The 17,671-nt window shown below is 40.3% G+C and overlaps 2 protein-coding genes across 8 annotated transcripts in view; one reads left to right on the top strand and one right to left on the bottom strand.

Annotated features, from left to right (window-relative positions):
* The window catches only part of OtopLa (Otopetrin-like a), a 32,450-nt gene that overhangs the window by 13,909 nt on the left and 870 nt on the right, over nt 1-17,671 (bottom strand). For 2 of the 7 annotated variants that reach the window (XM_046619735.2, XM_046619736.2), the window contains exons 1-3: nt 16,369-17,042; nt 9,699-9,937; nt 7,454-7,593 (exon numbers count right to left, since the gene is read on the bottom strand). In XM_046619735.2, the coding sequence (XP_046475691.1) occupies nt 7,454-7,593; nt 9,699-9,908 (350 nt within the window). In that variant the 5' untranslated portion in view covers nt 9,909-9,937; nt 16,369-17,042. Of the gene's footprint in view, nt 1-372; nt 612-1,243; nt 1,465-7,453; nt 7,594-9,698; nt 9,938-14,957; nt 15,161-16,368; nt 17,043-17,671 lie in introns of those variants that run through there. The other 5 variants (XM_046619732.2, XM_046619737.2, XM_046619734.1 and 2 more) reach the window with 5 other exon arrangements.
* LOC124216137 (Mitochondrial amidoxime reducing component) overlaps nt 11,572-17,671 on the top strand; it is a 57,419-nt gene continuing 51,319 nt past the window's right edge. The window contains exon 1 of the mRNA XM_069135627.1: nt 11,572-11,670. Within this exon, the coding sequence (XP_068991728.1) occupies nt 11,667-11,670 (4 nt within the window). The 5' untranslated portion in view covers nt 11,572-11,666. The remainder of the gene's footprint in view (nt 11,671-17,671) is intronic.

Genomic DNA, 17,671 nt, shown 5'->3' with positions numbered 1-17,671 from the left:
GGAATAATAATAAAATCTGAACATAATTAGTTTTGATTTGTGCCATAATATTTGCAAAATGTTTTATACGAGTACCTAATAAATGTCTCTGAAATTGTTCATCCATTTACTGTTGTCTCATGAATGGTGATCCGTCAAACGTAAAATAGTTTCAAAGAAAAAAAAAAAAAAAAAGAAATTCACCATCGTTGTTGACATTTTTTCATACTCGTTCCCACCTTCTTGTCAAAATTGTCTCGTCTGTTCTTCTTCGGGTGAACGGAAGTGCTTCCCGGATGAACGAGGTTGTCGGCAGATATTTTGTTTACGTCACAACGACTACTCTACGTGTATGTTCGTGAGCTATAAGTTAGAGGCCGAATTGCGTCTTACTTTTCGTCAGGCTTTGGCTTGACGATCTTTAGCTCCATCCTCTTGTTCGCGGCGTTGTTACGCTCCGCGTTGTCCTGGGTGCTCGCAGGTGGCTGGGGGTTGAGGGGCCGCGTGACCGGAAGTGTGGCCGTGTTGTCGCCGGCGGCTGCGGCCTCCACCTCCACAGTTGCCACCTTACAGTCACCACCGCCCACCATCGCGAATTCTTTCTGGATGCTGCCGCGCCGCGTCTCTTAACTCTGGATAAAGGAGCCACCCCAAGCTTACCGCGAGACTCGACGGGTTTGCCAACCAAAACTCGTCGCGACTCACGAACAACTCTCAAGTATCTATTTCCGACTGTTCAAAGCCCGGCAACTCCTATTTCACCATCCGAAATTCCCTCCCACCAATTTACAATGCAATATTCTGCTGAGAATCAGTTGTTCGATCGTTGCGACGAGCTTTGATTAACCGTCCGCATTTTCGTCTCGTCTTCTCTTCACTTCGTACTGGGTCCAGTCGTCACGGTTACCGGACTTTCTACTGGAAGGAGTGTATCAGGCACACGGTATACGCCGCGGTCAGAAATAACAACAATGAAAATTCAGATCGTAGTGATCGTAGGGAAGATACGCGGTGAGATGATTCTGAAGTTTGTCTCGGACTTGTCATTCATTCTCAAGAGTCTCCCTCTCGTCTGTAGCAACCGGAACTTTGATGACTGCAAAGGCGTTTATAAAATGTCGGGCAAAAAATGAGCGGGCAAAATTGAGCGGGCAAAACGCAGGGGAACGTGACGCCGCGATCAGTCGATCCTCCTATCTCGCGTCGTCTGTTTACGCTGCCTTCCAGAAGGAAGACCAGTTTTGAAAAGCAACGAGCCGCTCACCGCTTCTGATGCCGCGCACTTGGTTCAACGGACACGATTATCCGTCCGTAACGCGTCCGAGCGAGGGGGTGACAACGTAAGCGAGCCCTCCACCAAAGGGTAGGCGCAGAACACTCGAAGTCGATGCGACACGGCGGGAAAGACGGGGCGATACGGGGGTTGGCAGATCTCAGGGTAAGAGAGATGAACCGTGGGCGGATGAATATGGGGAAGGCATTCCACTCTGTGACCCCAGCATCCCGGAGACTGAGGCTTGCCGGGACGTCTCTCCCGGGCCGGGCTCGGGACGCCCGCGCAGACGCCGCCGAGACCCGCGGGACTCAGGGACCAAGATTACGCAACTTCACACCGAATGCCCTGCCCCACGCTCAGCCGGAGCCTGCGACCCTTGCGAGGAAACATTTCAGCGGCGTTAGGAGCAAGCCGTCCTATAAGGGATGGTCTCCGATGATCTTCCTTGGAGCGTTAACCAGTCGAGCATACTTGGCGATTTGACAAGGAGGGATGACGGGGGTTGCTCGGTTGCAGTCTCCTGCGTTTCCAGCCTTGACCTGTCCTGTCGAGTAGGTCCGGGACAGTGGGTTTCGTCCTCGTTAGTCGTTCACCGGTCAGCTCAAGGTCGACGAGACTCTTGTTCCTCCTCCTTCTTTTACCTGGAAACCCTTTAACTCGGGGCACCGTTCGTCGGACCGCCGTTACTGACACGGTTACTCCGCGAGGATGCTGCGGCCAGGGCGTGGAGTGGTGGTAGTTGGATGTATAGTGGTTGTTCCGCGACCCACTGACCCGCTCGATACCGCCACCACCCAGGTCACTGACCTTCCTCTTCTGAAAATGGAGTACCACCCTCTCCGCTCTCAAGCTTCCGTTCACCACGGTTAAGTCGATCGTTTGGTTACAGAGGTGGAGATTTCGGAGTTGAATTGAAAAATCTGGTGCAGCTAGCTTTTAGTTGGAAACAAATTGCTGGAGTGTGTCAAACGAGTGTGGGGTAAGCGTACTAGAGTGAGTTTCGTTCTAACTATGTAGGAAGCGACAACGTCAAAATCATTACCACTGTTTTTGACTCTTTACTTCCTTGACTCTCTCTTATTATTCCTCTTGTGATTATGAGGTCAGTCAAAACAGTGAATTTCGGATCTCTATCTATGATAGGTAAAAGTCTCTACGGAGCATCATTCATTCGGTTCTTTTTTACTATGCATTTTTCCATCTTACATTACTTTGCGATGCAACATTAGAGATAAATTTAGAGTTTTCCTTTATCTGCGTAGCCGTTCCTACAGTGTCCGCACTGAAGGTGTACGTTGTGCGAAGAATTTTAAATTGTGTATTTTTTTTTTTTTATCTTTCATCATAAAAACGTGCCGAGCTACCATCCCAACAATTAAGATCCAATTACTTTGTACATCGTCGTAAATATGATTCATATTTGTTCGTGGAGTTTAGAATCATTAGGATTTGAGATTCTAAATATTTTTCATTTCACTGAATTATGATCGGTATTCAAATAAATGTATTCACGTACTAGAAGTTTCTCTACTTGAAGCGTTTCTCAAAATTATTTTCAACAAATGAATAGAAAAAATCGAGTCATCAAAATAATACTTGCTACGTAGAATGCCGATTGTTAATATTTTTTTCTACTTAAGAATTTTCTTCGAACTGGTGAAAAATAGTCCACTTGACGGTATATAGGAAATGCTATACAGAAAAGTATCGGTTTTCTTTCCATAATTCTAATATCATTTACTCATTCTCATTACTTGTGCTAAATTAAAAATTCAATTCCATTCTAAATTCATGCGGCCCTTGTCTAACCCTAGGTAAATCAGAATTATCCACCACATCCATTTCCATACCACAGATTATTTCTGAAATTATTGAAACGGGGTCACATTTATTGGGAACATTTACAGAAGAAGTAAGATTATTCCGAGCTATTCTAGCTGGTTGCGAGGTGCCGTCAATGTCTCTACGGAATAAATCAGCATGCGAGCTGTGATTCCATTTATAGTCATATTGCGACTGGATCCTGGTACACTGACCGACTATTCATCGCATTCTCCGCTCTACTTGGACGAGATCGGAATTAAGGAAAGTATGTGGGGTAAATTCGGAGCGAAGTCTGATAGTTTTCATCACGGTTTCGGGTCTGCATGTCACATTGTCCAGAGCTGACAAAAAGCAATTGGAAAACGAAGTATTTTGCACATCACCCAGTGCCGTTCTCCAGCCGCGAAGCATTTTAGGAGCATCGATTTATCTTCAGAACCTACGCATGCCAGCGTCACAGAGATTTGGAAAAAAGAATTAGCTGACGAAAAACTATTCTTCCAAATTCAACTAATGTGCATCTTCTACCAGCTACGGTATTGATTTTGGAGGAACAATCGGACGTGCTGCCGCGGATGTGGTGTTTTGCGAACTAGCACGCTTTCGATGAAATAGTTCAGGGGATTGCTGGTCGCAGACGCGTCCTGGAATCTCCAAGCGAACTGGTAAGAACGCAAATTGACCTGGTTCTAGATCCCCGGTTGCAGCACGTCGCTTCGAGCACTGATATTACCGAGCAGCTCATTGCGGATCTCATTAAACGCACATCACAAAACACAATTTTCCCCCGGTTTTTCGCAGAATTTATCTTTACACACGTTTCATGGATTATTGAAGATTGAGAAATTATTTAACGTCACTTTTGAGCATTACTGTACGTTTTTTATGTATTGTAGGCGTAAATTTTCGAAATTTCTATGGAATTGCAGAGTCAAATTGAGTGAAACGTTTTTTAAAATGATCAATTTACCGCTGTGTAGGTATTTGGGAACGTTTTAATAATTCGTCCAACCTTTTGTCGTAAAGGTTTTTGGAGGATATTTATTTTTGCATTAGAACTATGCTAATGGTTAAAACTTCAAGATTCTGGATCTTTGATGAAATAGTCATCATTGGAGTAATTAATCGTTTTCTCAGCAAGTTGCTGCGTACGTTTTCATAAATATCCGTGAAACCGAATCGTTAAGGATGAGAAATGATCTTTGACATATCGAAGAAGCGATGTTATCGTAATATTTTCCACCTCAAGTATAATCATAACACAGAAGACCAATTTAGTCAATAAACGTCACACAATGCGTAACGCTTTCAACGTACTTATACCTTAATTACGAGCTTGGTTAAAGCGATAGAGGAAAAAAATCAGTACGTCAATTATGTCGGATTAGTTTATGAATGCATCTTATTATTCTGTTAACTAATTCATGCCTTGAACTGTGCGATACCAGCCTGTCTCAATAGGTTTCATATAATTGATTTTCCAACTAATCTTCACCCGATATAATTGGCTTGTTTTCAAAAATATCAAAGCTTACTTTCGATTCTTGAACAATATCATAAAAATTTTGCGAAAATTCTCTCGATAACCTGGTTTCAGATTATTTTTATATTTTCTGTTTCATACATATTTTTATTGCTGCTTAAAAATACTAAATCTTTCTTCCCGCGACTTCATTCCCAAAGTCGTAATTTCTTTATACCTATACGTTATCGGTTATGTATCTGATCCGCTCGAACGAAGGGCTGATTCCACGTGTCCGCTTGCTTTGAGACGAAGACTGAAACACTACCGCTACTTCAATTTAGACAAGAGATTCCGTCGTCCAAACTTTGTAAAGCAGGCGTTTTACGTGCAGGCCTCATCTGGGCTTGGCAAGGAGATAATGGACTACGGATTTCCTGTTCAACGAACGCGAACCATGTAACGGATTTGATTACGTGTCGACATCCAAATAAACGATCGCGAGGGAAAGCAGAAATTGCTTCGTCGCGTATACCTATAGGTATGTCGCGCGCTTAATGACGAGATCTACATACAAATTTTTTAATAAATGTATTTCTTCACTATGCAAACACATCTAAGGATAAGCTGACAATGAATGGTAACCTGAATTTAATTCTTTATACCCTGACGAATATCAACGCTTGGATTGATTGAGCATGACACATACAACCATCGCAAAATGTGGAATACTTCGCGAATAAAGTTGAAGAAAGTAACCTGCAATAAGCGATTGAAACTGTCTTATGCTCGAAAATGTCAGAAGGTGATATATCAGATTTGAATATTGACGCAAAAAACTGTGCACGAGAGGTTGTAAACGTTTGAATATAATTTATACTGATGTTAAGTTGAAATTTTAGGCAAATATAATCGAGAAAATGATTTTCACCTAACGACTAAGAAAATATTAGATATTATTCTAAAAAATATACGACGCTTAATTCAATTCAGGCTTTATTAACCTTACAGGGGGTCTGGAGTAGCGAATTGGTCACGTTGAGTGAACTGCCATTTCAAAGCTTTTAACTCTTAATTCAGAAGAAGGATTAGATCGTCGACGTTACAAATTTCAGACATTTAACGAAGTTGCTATTTTTTCACCGACGGCAACTGGAAAAAATCCAGACGTTTACTTTATTATTCGTAATGAAGCTACAAAAAATGTATCAAATGTTTATTCAATAGATCCTAATGCTGAACCGTGGATTTATCCATTGTTTCAACCTTATGGCACTTCTTAAAGACCCAAATTGATGCGAGTTAGTTAAAACAAAACCATTAATAAATGTATGAGTAGGTACGACGAGCACCGAGGAAATATTTCACATCATAAAAAATATGTGGATGGATAGGGCTGAAATTACTGTTCGCTTTTTTAAAGCTACAAAAATTGTTACCAGATTTTATTGCCCGGCGAAAATTCTTTAGAGAAGTTGCACTGTCCGTTTATACATCCGAACAAAGTATTAATCGGCAATTTTTGATGCACTAATTTTCTATATCACCAATTTTCTCGTTTATTTTTGTTTCGTATTAAATTTGGCGTAGTGAAAAGCCCTTGTAACTATCTAGAAAGAAAATATCTACTTTGCGGTCCCTACTTCGGTTGATTTAACCATTCCATAATATTCTGTTTTGAATTGACATATCGATAAAATCATGTTAACTTCACGAACTTTTGTATATAAATACAAAACAATGGTATATTTTTGTGAAAATATTTATGCCAATTAAGCCGTTCTCTCGAAACCAACTAAAGTCGACTTGAGTGGTTTTTTTTAAAGAATATTCATCTTGACATTCCATACATCTTCAGCTATCTAGCTAGTGTTGTTATTGATGTTATTTTCATAATCTAATAACGAATTTAATGTAAGAATAAACACTGTTTCCGAAAAATATTTCAACGATATATCATTTTTATTATGTAGGCGAAGGTACGGCTGACAAGAACGAGAAAAAAAGCAACATCACTATGGAAAGTTGAAATATTATTATAAAAATTATATTATATTAGTATGTTAGTATAGATATAGTTGTTTTTCGAGAGAAGGGCTTAAATATACATGTTTGTTGAAAGCTGGTGTATATTGCACGCAAATTCATCCTCAGTCCCGATAATTAATTATACGCAAGCTTCGATTGAATAATCGCAAAGACAAGGTAAATCAGAGGCAGCGTAGGCAGTCTACTTTATCATACATTTCAAAATATAACGGTTGGGTAAGCTTGCCGTCGAAGAAACGTGTATTGTTCTCTAATGAACGGCATGTTTTGTTATTGTAGGGGTATCAACCAGTCGGCTTCGAATTTGCCAAGATAATGGGTTATTGATTTTATGTTTCTGACGCATAACGAACCGGTTATTATTATCAGCAGTCAATTCAATTGGAATTTCGATTGTACAAAATTAATTAATTTAATTTTGATCGAAGGATTAATAAGGATTCCGACGAAATATGCAATCGACAAGTCAAATTACATCTATTCCTGACGTATGACGAACCCGAGTCTATGAGAGTAAATCACGCGTTCATAGATTTCTCTCTTCAAAATGAAAGAGCCTGCTTCAGGTGACCAAAAAACGAAGCTGCTTATTTTTTTCATTAGCACAAATTTCTGCCAAGTTTCAGAAACTTTCAGACCGCCATAGTTTTTCAAATTATTTGTCGCTGTCAAAATGACGAACTTGGTTGTGGTAAATTGCTTAGAACATTGTAAAAATCATTCGCATTTCGTTATACGTACTCACAAACTCCGTGTCTAGATATGTAGCTTTCCCTTGGCCTTAGGAAAGAGTGATCGTTTGATGATCGAAACTTCGTCTCACAGTGATATTGATCAACCTTATAATAAAAGGTGCTACTTACTTGGCATTTTTCGGCAGTACTCCGCTGGCTGGCGTGTGAGTTGGAGTTAAGCATGCAGGTGGTGTGTGCGACACTTGGGGAACCAAAGGTTGCCTCGCGTGTGCTGGTGAAGTGTGGGATCCGTATCCGTCAGCGTTTAACTGTGACAGACGAAAATACGGCCAATCAAAACAATTTTTCACGCTCGTTTTTACGAACAAATTAAGTCCACGGCTGTCGTCCACATAGGAAAATAGAAGGGGTCATTCACTTTTTGAAATCACAAACCACTTTGGACAGCAGTACCACTTTAAAGTCGCATGAAAGCAGGGAAATCATTGCAATTGCTTGTCACCCGATCTATGAACGAATACCCCCTCGGGAAAATACGTCTCTTCTTGTATTCATACGAATCCCCTGGTTACATGAATAATTTATTCACTTTAATTTTTATATACTGCTTAGGGGAAAGTAAACTATATCGTACCATCGCATAAATTGTACTAACCTATATGAAATACATTTCTTACCCTATTATTTTCTATAGAGTGGTACGATTTATCTCGTGGTACTATATAGCCTACTTTTGCATAAGACTTTAACAAAATTTTTTTTTAGACTTTCAAACTATCCTTTCAATTTTTAAAAAAATAGAACATTTTTGAAATCTGTTTTGTAAGACCACTTTTCAATGCCTGTGAAATACTCCCGTTACGCACGGGAATTACGATAAAAAAAAAGCTTACTTTCCGCACGCTGTTATAAAAATTATTATCACACATCCTTAACGTACGAATGTATATTTTTTACCACCGTATGAATGTAGTCTATTACATTCAATACTATGTTATTTTCTATGTACAGCTATGAAATATAATCTATCTATAATCAAACGTCGTCCGATTGGAAGTTTCGTCGTAGTGCGGAAATGCGTAAAGTAGTATAATCCGCGAATAATGGACATATGAGGAGAACTATTTCCCGAAAAATAGCTAGTTGTTCGGAATGGAACGCATCGCAGATGAGTAGAGCGTATAACTCTACAATTGGCGTTGAAATAGAATTAAGCACGAAGCTCGAAAGCGTAATGATCGTAAATCCAATACTTTTCCATATGATAAAATTTACGGTATTGTGTTATTACCTATATTCTAGTGGTCTTTTTCACATTTAACATTTCAGCTACTACATTTCTTTTACTTTATTCTATACATAAGGACAAGCCTGTTGGTGAAATTAGTGTGATTCCTAAAAGTAATAGTAATCAGTTACTAATTTGCTCTATCAAGAAATGTTGCTCAAATGTCAGTGTTTTGCTTGCAGAAAAAAAAAAAAAAAAAAAAAACCGGAGAAACACCTAACATGACGAATATATGAATCCTGGATCAAATGGAAATTCAATGCCATTATCCCTTGTGTGAAACCACATGAAACCTACGCGCTACGGTCTGGTTTCAAGAGAATGCTGCAGTCAGTCGCAGCCCTTATTGACCGAGGAAAATGCCACATATTTCGACTATATCAGAAGCTATGTGTACCGTGGACTCGAAAAAGTCACATCAAAAGCAATTCCACGAGCAATGCGGAACATAAAATACGTTTGTAAACAATATTTGTTTTACGCATAAACAATGCAGAAATAAGTATTTTTGTATGGAACAAATAGTTGGATATTTCTTTTCGGTAAGCATCGCATACGGAACTACCTTAACTGTAACATTTTTTACGCGATAGTTACGCGCGGGCTCTGATAATTGTCGAAATAAGTAACATTTCGCTTACAATCAGTCGTCAGACTGACTATAGCATCCTTTTAAAATTAAAGTCTCTTGACTTTCACCCTGTGTATACCTGCATTTCTATTTTTATAGTAACAAAATAAAAATCTCTACCGAATAAACTTTGTCTGTATATTACAGTCATGCCCTACTGTGAAAATCCCGTGAGTTTTTGATCAGTTGGTGGCAAGGTATTCCTACACATATGTAGCACAGCCACGATTCCCTCCTCGATAGCGAGCATGCGGACGGACAATAAGTTCCTGGCTGAAACCCAACCTTCCTATCAAATTTATGCCGGTATCGGAGATCGAGCATGTCTCGACAAATAGGTTTACGTACTTCATGGCTGTGGCGTTGTTAAATTTCATTAAAGCTGCTACATAGCTTCGGGGTTTAAAATGTCATTCGAAGTTTGAAATTAGATAAAAATCGTAATTTGGCGAAACGACGGTGCAGATTGGTTAGTCGGGGAAGAGCTGGGTCACCTTGACAACGGTACCGATGAGAGAATCTGGCGGCATTTCCGGAGGGTCAGGAATTACCCCGGGGTTTATGTGCGCTGCGTACTCGTTGTGGTGTTTCGGCTCTTTGACGGGGGTCCCGCCGTCCAGTCTCTCCATGTCCAGGCTGTCTGCAGGCGTAGGCTGAGAGAGTAGTCTCTCCTTCATCTCATGAAGATACGGGCACCGTTGCATCTCCCTGGATCCACTTTTCCGCCCTGATTCTGGAACAATGATAAATACCGATTCTCATTAGCCAGGACGTACATGCTACGCGTGTTTTCATTTCTTGTATCGCATTTCACAGTCGTACCTCTTTCGCCATAATTATTAAGTTTGTCTACTTGGCTCAGTCGCACCCTACGTCATAAAAGTGACGTCGCCCAGAAGATAAATTTGCATTTAGAAGCTTTGGGTTTGCTGCTTATTTGAATGTATCAAGTCCGTTGTTTTCTGCATGATATTGTTAACACAGGCCTGCGAAATATAACTTTTCATTTCCTCTCCCCTTCTCAAGTAATAATGATTTTTTAAGGTATTTAGATACGTTAAATTAAAATGTAGCGCTAGTTCTTTTTACAACACATTAAGATTTATTTTTATGTATTGTTGTATTATTTTTATGGAAAAAAAAAAATGATAAATATGGCGTCCGAGCGTCGCCTCCTGTTATACCTTGCTCTGTGGCGGTAGCGTGCTAAACTGTACAGAACGATGGAATCAGAGTTGAAATCCGCACGCGTGAAAATGAGGAACTGAGCCGCGACTCGCAAGAATTCAAACACCTGTTACGTTGTTCAGGCGCCGAATCGGCAAAAGCTGAGGCTTGAACTCGCTTTGGTTACACCTGAGCAAGGATTTCTGCAGCTTTACACGCCCCGCGTGTAAATGCGGGAACTTCCATTGAACATCTTAAGATGGCTTCAGACGCATAATGATGGTTGCATAATGACGGAGAGCATAAATTAGGAACAAAACTTAAAGTCGTCAAAAAGACGTCTAAATGATGTCTTATGCGCCATTTTTTGACGCTTCAAAGATATTCTTGGGGCCTTTTACAGATGTCAGAAAATGGCGTATAAGACATCTTTTATACATCTTTTTGACAACTTCAACGTTTGGGTTGTCTGAGTCGGATTAGATATAATTATCACTACTGTTATTATTATTGTAAGCACGTTAACTAGTTAGCAGTAGCTTTTACCATGACGATTTAGACCATCTTTGGTGAGATCTATCTTCTAACTTTTGTCTAAATTTCGGAAAACAGTGTTAAAAAATCTGAGAATTGTGAAATTCAGAATTCAGTGAAATTTCACAACAATTGAGAAAATGTTTGAGAACCATGTGAATCCGAAGAATATGGTCATTTTGAGCAAACTTAAACATATCGGCAGGCATAACTTAAAAATTGTTAAACGTCCCGCGATAATCTACGAATTTCACTGTCACGCCGAATGTTTATTTTTCAGAAAAACTTGCGAGATGATTTTATTTTGAATTCTTATGAAAGTATAAGAGGATCGACGCTGATCCATTTAGCGTGAAATGAAGTGATTTATCATTTGGCTTATTCACTTAAATTTTCTCTTAACTAGAATCAACTCCGGACAGCCACACAGATGTACGAGGGAATGCGAAACTGCAGAGCCATTGTCGATTTCAAAGGACTATACCGGAAATAACTTTCCTTCCTGTGTATATCGACGTCACTCACAGCAAAAGGTACCTGTGATGTATTTACACAGCAAACACTGGACACGTCCAGACGACGCGGTTTATTTCCTGGAGGGACTTCTCGATGATACTAAACTGATGATGATGAACAGCTCGTTCTAATTTCTGCGGTATACGGTAAAGCTACTCTCCATCAAATCAGCTGGGGCAACAAAGGCGTCTCTTGACATCACACTTGCGGAACAAGAGGAGAAGGCGATAAACCTTTTCGCAACCATGGGTATGCTATTCGAACAAGGTTGAAAAAATGTCATCTCAACCATGAAAGTAGTGGAAGAGTGCCATGCTTCGGCTCAAATCAACCATAAAATAGGGTTGAGCATGCAGGCGATCATGCAGAATATTTTGAGCACGTTTTTTTTCGTGTTAAGAGCGTACAAGGCCATAGCCTATTTTCGCATAACCCGAACAACTAATGGTTTTAACAATGGGTCCGGTTGAATTACATGCATTTACATGTACGTAAGTAAATTCAATTAAAGTGTGTCTCCCATTTCGATTAATAACACGGCAATATCTTGCGAGAATCAGATTTTACGTAATGATTTACAAAAGTTTTACAATATCGAGGAGGACACTTCATGGTAATATTTCAAAAATTTTGTATCAATATTCTCACGAAATCTGGAAGCAATTTTTACCTGCAGCTTTCATCTTATACAAAAATAATTAGTCTTGAGAGGAATACAACGTAAAAACGAATTGATCTGTTTACCTTCAAATACACGGAAGTCAAGGCACTTCGAAGTTCTCAATGTAGTGCAAGTACTCCATGACCTCTATGGGTGGCAAGGAATTGAAGTGCTTAAATCTCAACCCGCACTTAAACCCGAAATACCCCACTCAAAACATGTCGCCCGAAAAACGACGAAAAACAGTACTGGCAAAAGTAATTCCACCAACGAAGAAGTAACGCCTCTAGAAGTTTGGCGTACCCTTGACTTCAGGACTTTAAAAGACTTCAACCGACTTGGCTTAGCTACCCCGGCAAGGCCAGCTCACGCGGCTATGCCAATTTTGTGTGATTCGTTATTTATTTTCAAGTGTTCTTGATCCGCGGACTGTAATAACCACGTTGGTTTCCCAACGTGTCAACCACCCCAGGTCCAACCCTCAATTATGAGGCCCCGGGAAGGCCAGCGCGAGAATGCCCAACCGGCTCTACCCATTTATGTTTTCGCATATAATTACTCGATCACAAGTACATTAGGAACACGATCCAACGTCATTTAATAATAAAATCGATTGTTATGAGCCTCGATTCGTCGAGTTGATAGCCCCACGTTCACACAGTTCACTGAATCACTCTCGCACACATAACGAGCTACTGTCAACAAAGACTCACGTGTTATCTCTTCCGAGTTTCGACTAATACTGATCCGATTTTGGATTCTTCTCCAAATTTTCGTCTCGCTCCCTCTGACGGGAATTTTGAGAACTTTGGACTGTAATGTCTTGTTGACCACTCGCCGCAGTGTGCGTGAGATTAGCGTACTTGGATCCAATCACACACACGTCGCAGTATTATAATACATTCTGTCCCTTTGCTAATATCTAGCTGATCTATAGCGATCGTTCACCCCCTCGCCTTGCCATACCTCTCTGTTATTACATATGGTTTCAAGTAATGTTCGTCCAAACTGTAGTGCTATCGAGTACACTTCTTAATTTTTTACACGTTCTCAGGTTGACATCGCGTTAAACGTCGGATTATAACTTAATAATCGCATGGGGCAATAATGGTGTGTGGCAACGGCCGATTACGAAATTATAGGTCATAAAGCACTAGTTTCACCTGTTGTTTTTTGTCTATAGGCGGGGTGTGCGTCACCAACAATCACCATTGCTCGCACAATTTTTTATTTTCAAAATCCCACATTCAAAACGATGTAGAATAGTGTGTCGAAAGCATGAATTAGGCCATTGGTGTGGAAAAATCATCACGATATAACTTATGTCACCAAAAACTCTTTCGATTTGAAATTAATTTTGATTAAGAGATAAATCGATTTTCAACTAAGCTCAATTTTTTAAAGTAGCTGTATGGTATAACTTGGTAAACAATGCAAAAAATGTTTTATAAATTATAGCTTACAGAGATCGTGAGATGATTGAGCTTTCGTTTTTCAACGGTACTTTTTTAAAGTTTAACACCGGAGGTTTTACAATCCGTTGTTAATGTGCGAAATTGCAAACGATTGCACGACGTCTGTATTGCATAATGCTATCCAAATTAAAATACTTTTGAAGTATCAATTGTATAACGATGTTGAGTTTTGGAGATGTTGGAGCAATATTTCCATCGAGAAATAAACTTGCAAGAAGTAGGAACTGCTTGAATATTCAATTATTATATTATTGTAATAATATAACTTAACATAGCGTATCGACATAACGCAAAGGATAATCCAACTAAATCCACAAAAATTAATTGCAATTAATTGAGGTGCAATATTGCTGATAGAAATACTATATTTATTGAATAAAAAAGAAGTTTCAGACTCCTCGTATAATTGTACATCATGGAACTTGATTGTGATTGAAAGTCATATTCTGCCACGAAAATTGATTTATCTGTTTTCTAACGGTTTTTTATCAGTCAGTCAGATTCTTATGATCTAGCGACATTATTTTGGAATTTTTTGTACCTTTTCAAAGATTAGTCGTAACTCTCTTGATTGCAAGTAATGGTATACCTTTTTTCAATCGAGGCAGATTAAATATAACGAAAGCGAGTACATTTATGTAACTGATAAATCAAATTATAAAGAAATGCTAGTCTCTGACCTGCAGATCATTCTATAGAAATGTTATCTTGAGCACGCCCACATCCTATTTCATCAAGGGGAACTTGAACTGATTGTTTGGTTTGAATTCAAGTTATTCAAATTTATAATCTAGAATTATGAATTATTTTAATTCATTCCAGCGGTGATCGCCCACTTCCATTTCATGAAAATTTCAGTAGCTGTAAATATTATCCTATAAAAAATATTTTAACAAATTTTTATAAGTTGCAGCAATGATGTAGAATACATACTCGGTGCAAAAAAAAAAAAACAGTCATTTTACGTTTCTAAAAATTTGAACTGTGTAGAGAAAGTTTCTTCAGCAATCTTTCATGCCAAATTTAGGTAAATGAGCGATATGTACTATCTTAGATCCAGACTTTCCAGATACGCAATGTAAACTTGAAAATATGACTAATATGAAACATCCGTTGTAACACAGCTGTGCAATTGCGTATAAATAAACAACGATAACAAAAATTATTTTTAAGAAACCCCAGAAGCAACTTTGTACCGTCAGTTCGGCGAAAAAAAATTCTGGATTATATGCACGAGATACCCGAGCTATACTCCACATCGAGGGATTGAGATCTCTGTGCCTAATTAACAGCGTTCAACAGCTGGGGTGTTTTGATATCGATATATTCACACAGATTTGCGTCGTATTTTACAGTTCACACGAAGAGGAATGGAAGAAAAGCAGGGGTTACGTTCTTACGGAAGATTTATTCTTAATCCTCGGGAGAGGAACGAGGCGAAGAAGATGTTCCGAAAACGAGCCGAGGTGGGGTACTCGTCAGATGACCTGCACAAACGCGGCCACAAAATTCATGGGATAAACACAATCACGAAATCACAACACGGATGCCGGAAGTTGGTGGAATCGATGCGCAGTCGGTCAGAGACCTCGGCAATCGAGCTGCACGACAGGGGCTCGAAGACCAGACTGCGTGGCGACCACCTGTGAGCGTCCCGGCGCCGGCGTCGCCGTTCGCGTCGGCGTTCCTCCATCATCGACCCGCGCGTTTTACCATCGGTGTATGGCCCCTGAAAACTGACGGTGCGACGTGCGTCACTTCGGGTCAGAATTATCCTCGAGATCCAGGGCGTAGCGCGGGGTCGATGTGCAGAGAAAGAAAACGAGGTTCAAGCGCTGTCGTAAGCCACAATTAGGTTTGTCTCAGGATCAGAATTATTCGAAGATTTAACCAGACGAAAACGATGCGGGGTAATTCATGCCCGGGCGGATCGCTTCGTATGTGGTGAAATTGGCTGGTTCGGTCGAAATAGGTGATCCGAAACATAAGCGCATTTTTTTACGATCTGTGGCAGGTTACGGTGAAAGAGCTGGTTCTTATCCTGTTACAATTTACGGTGAATTGAAAATTTTCGAGGTGGAGCGGCTTTTATAAATTACACGAACTCGCGTGAGCGTATATGCTTTTCTGGTTGCAAAAATTGTACGTTTGAGACCAAGTCACTTATTCGCATAAAGTCGGGGGAAGTAATTTGAATTTCGATTGAAGTCTTTCGACTTCGTGAAGTTACTCGAAGCGCGCAAAATCACTAGAAGTGCGGCGATTTCACGTGGAGTCACTTTTAAGACCTGTAGGATCTCCATATGACTTCAAATAACTTCAATTCAACTTCGTGTCAATTCACGTGACTTGAAGTCATATAACCTACAAGTCTTAAAAGTAAGCTGTAATAGTCAATGTAGTGTATCACGAAGAAACGTTTTGCTCGGTAAATATAAGATATGGCAGTCGGCCATGACACTTGTAGCATCTTTAGTGTGTCATGATATATCCTTCCGGATTTTATGGTGTTTGAGTTTATAAATATTTATACCGTTTGTTGAATTCTAACATTATACTACGTAAACCTAAAAATCGTATTCAACAACTCAGGAAACAGGGTTTCGTAAAAAGCAATAGATTCTTTGGTTGTTAATCCATCTGTCTGACAAGCAGTTTGAGTAGAATAATTCCAACATTAAAATTAGAAAAATTAATACCACCATACAAACAATCCAAGTCAATTATTGTCGAATTGAAGAAACAATGTCTCCTTTGAGCTACCCTCATTGGATTTACTTTAAAGGTGTGAAATTATACCTGATTGCTTACCTCCATGTTTACGTAAGAAGTGCCCATCAAATTATTGTCATCCGAATAACCCGTAGATCACAAGCGCTGGTGTCTCTGTGATTGTCACGAAGAAATTAGATCAGATCGCTTTGTATCATGCGTATATTTTGTCAATTCCACGGAAGGTAAGACAGATAGAACGGGCTTGTCAATGATACTCAGGCTTCCGGCTGTTAGTTAAGTGTTAGTTATCGCAAATAAACGGTCCATCGCGTTTCTCGTGATTTTCGACCGTCGGTGGATATGTGCTGAAATTTTCTATAAAATTCCCGTGCAATCACGGTTATTCCTCCTTATTCCTTCATCGTTGTTTCACTGCAAACATCACGTATACCCAGGACTTGGATTAAAAATGAATTGACCAAATATCAATAGCCCATCGAGATCCCGAACGTCCTGCAGTGTCTATCAACGATCGGGGCTCAAACGTTCGAACATTTGGCTCCAAAAACGATGTCTCGCTTCCGATCTCTACGTCCACTACATAAACGACGCACAGTACTCCAAGTAACACGGTTTAACCGGTATAACGAACGGCGATGTTGAAGCGCGGGCGAAAAGACTAAAACTAGCGAGTGAATAAACGGCATCGCTTTATGAACGCGATTCTCATACAGTGTCAGCGGTCCGGTCTGGCCGTCCCTTCACTCTGCCCCCCAACGAAACGTTACAGTAGCACCATCCGCGCTTTGGTAGGTACGATGTGCACACGGATATCCAAGGTACAAGACGCAGGTGTAAACGGCGATGCGAATCGCGTGAAGTGCATGCACCGTTCACCGTAGCTGATAGGAGCCCAGGTCGAAGTGTGGGTATCGTACCGTTTGGGTTTCCAATGGATGGCGCGAAGCTGCTGCGAGCGCATGGATCCTCGTATTTCGCGTCACCCTGGCAACCCTGCAGAGCCAACGACGCCCCACGCGAGCTGTAGTTCAATGCCACGGACTAGCGAACGGGCCGAGAGAGGCACATCGTCGTTGACGATAAATAAATCGGATCTGGTTCACTTTTACTTATTCACCGCAGGACCTTGGCTTATTTTTTAACCTACACTTTAAACGCGATCGCTGCATCTTTGCGCGCCGATCGCGATAACGCCCCAAAGCAAACCGATTCATTCGTTGTCGGGTTGTTATTCTTGGGATGTTGTTGGGTAGTTTGGGTTCATTTGTTCACCAGCATTGAATGAAGTATAGACACAGTGCAAATGGGTATGTCAGTAGACCTGTGAAAAATATGCGTCACCGACGCATTCTGATTGGTTCGGCATTGAATGTACTAA

Source organism: Neodiprion pinetum, chromosome 4 (genome assembly GCF_021155775.2).
Source record: "Neodiprion pinetum isolate iyNeoPine1 chromosome 4, iyNeoPine1.2, whole genome shotgun sequence".
NCBI lineage: Eukaryota > Metazoa > Arthropoda > Insecta > Hymenoptera > Diprionidae > Neodiprion > Neodiprion pinetum.
This window is presented reverse-complemented; position numbering and strand designations above follow the sequence as displayed.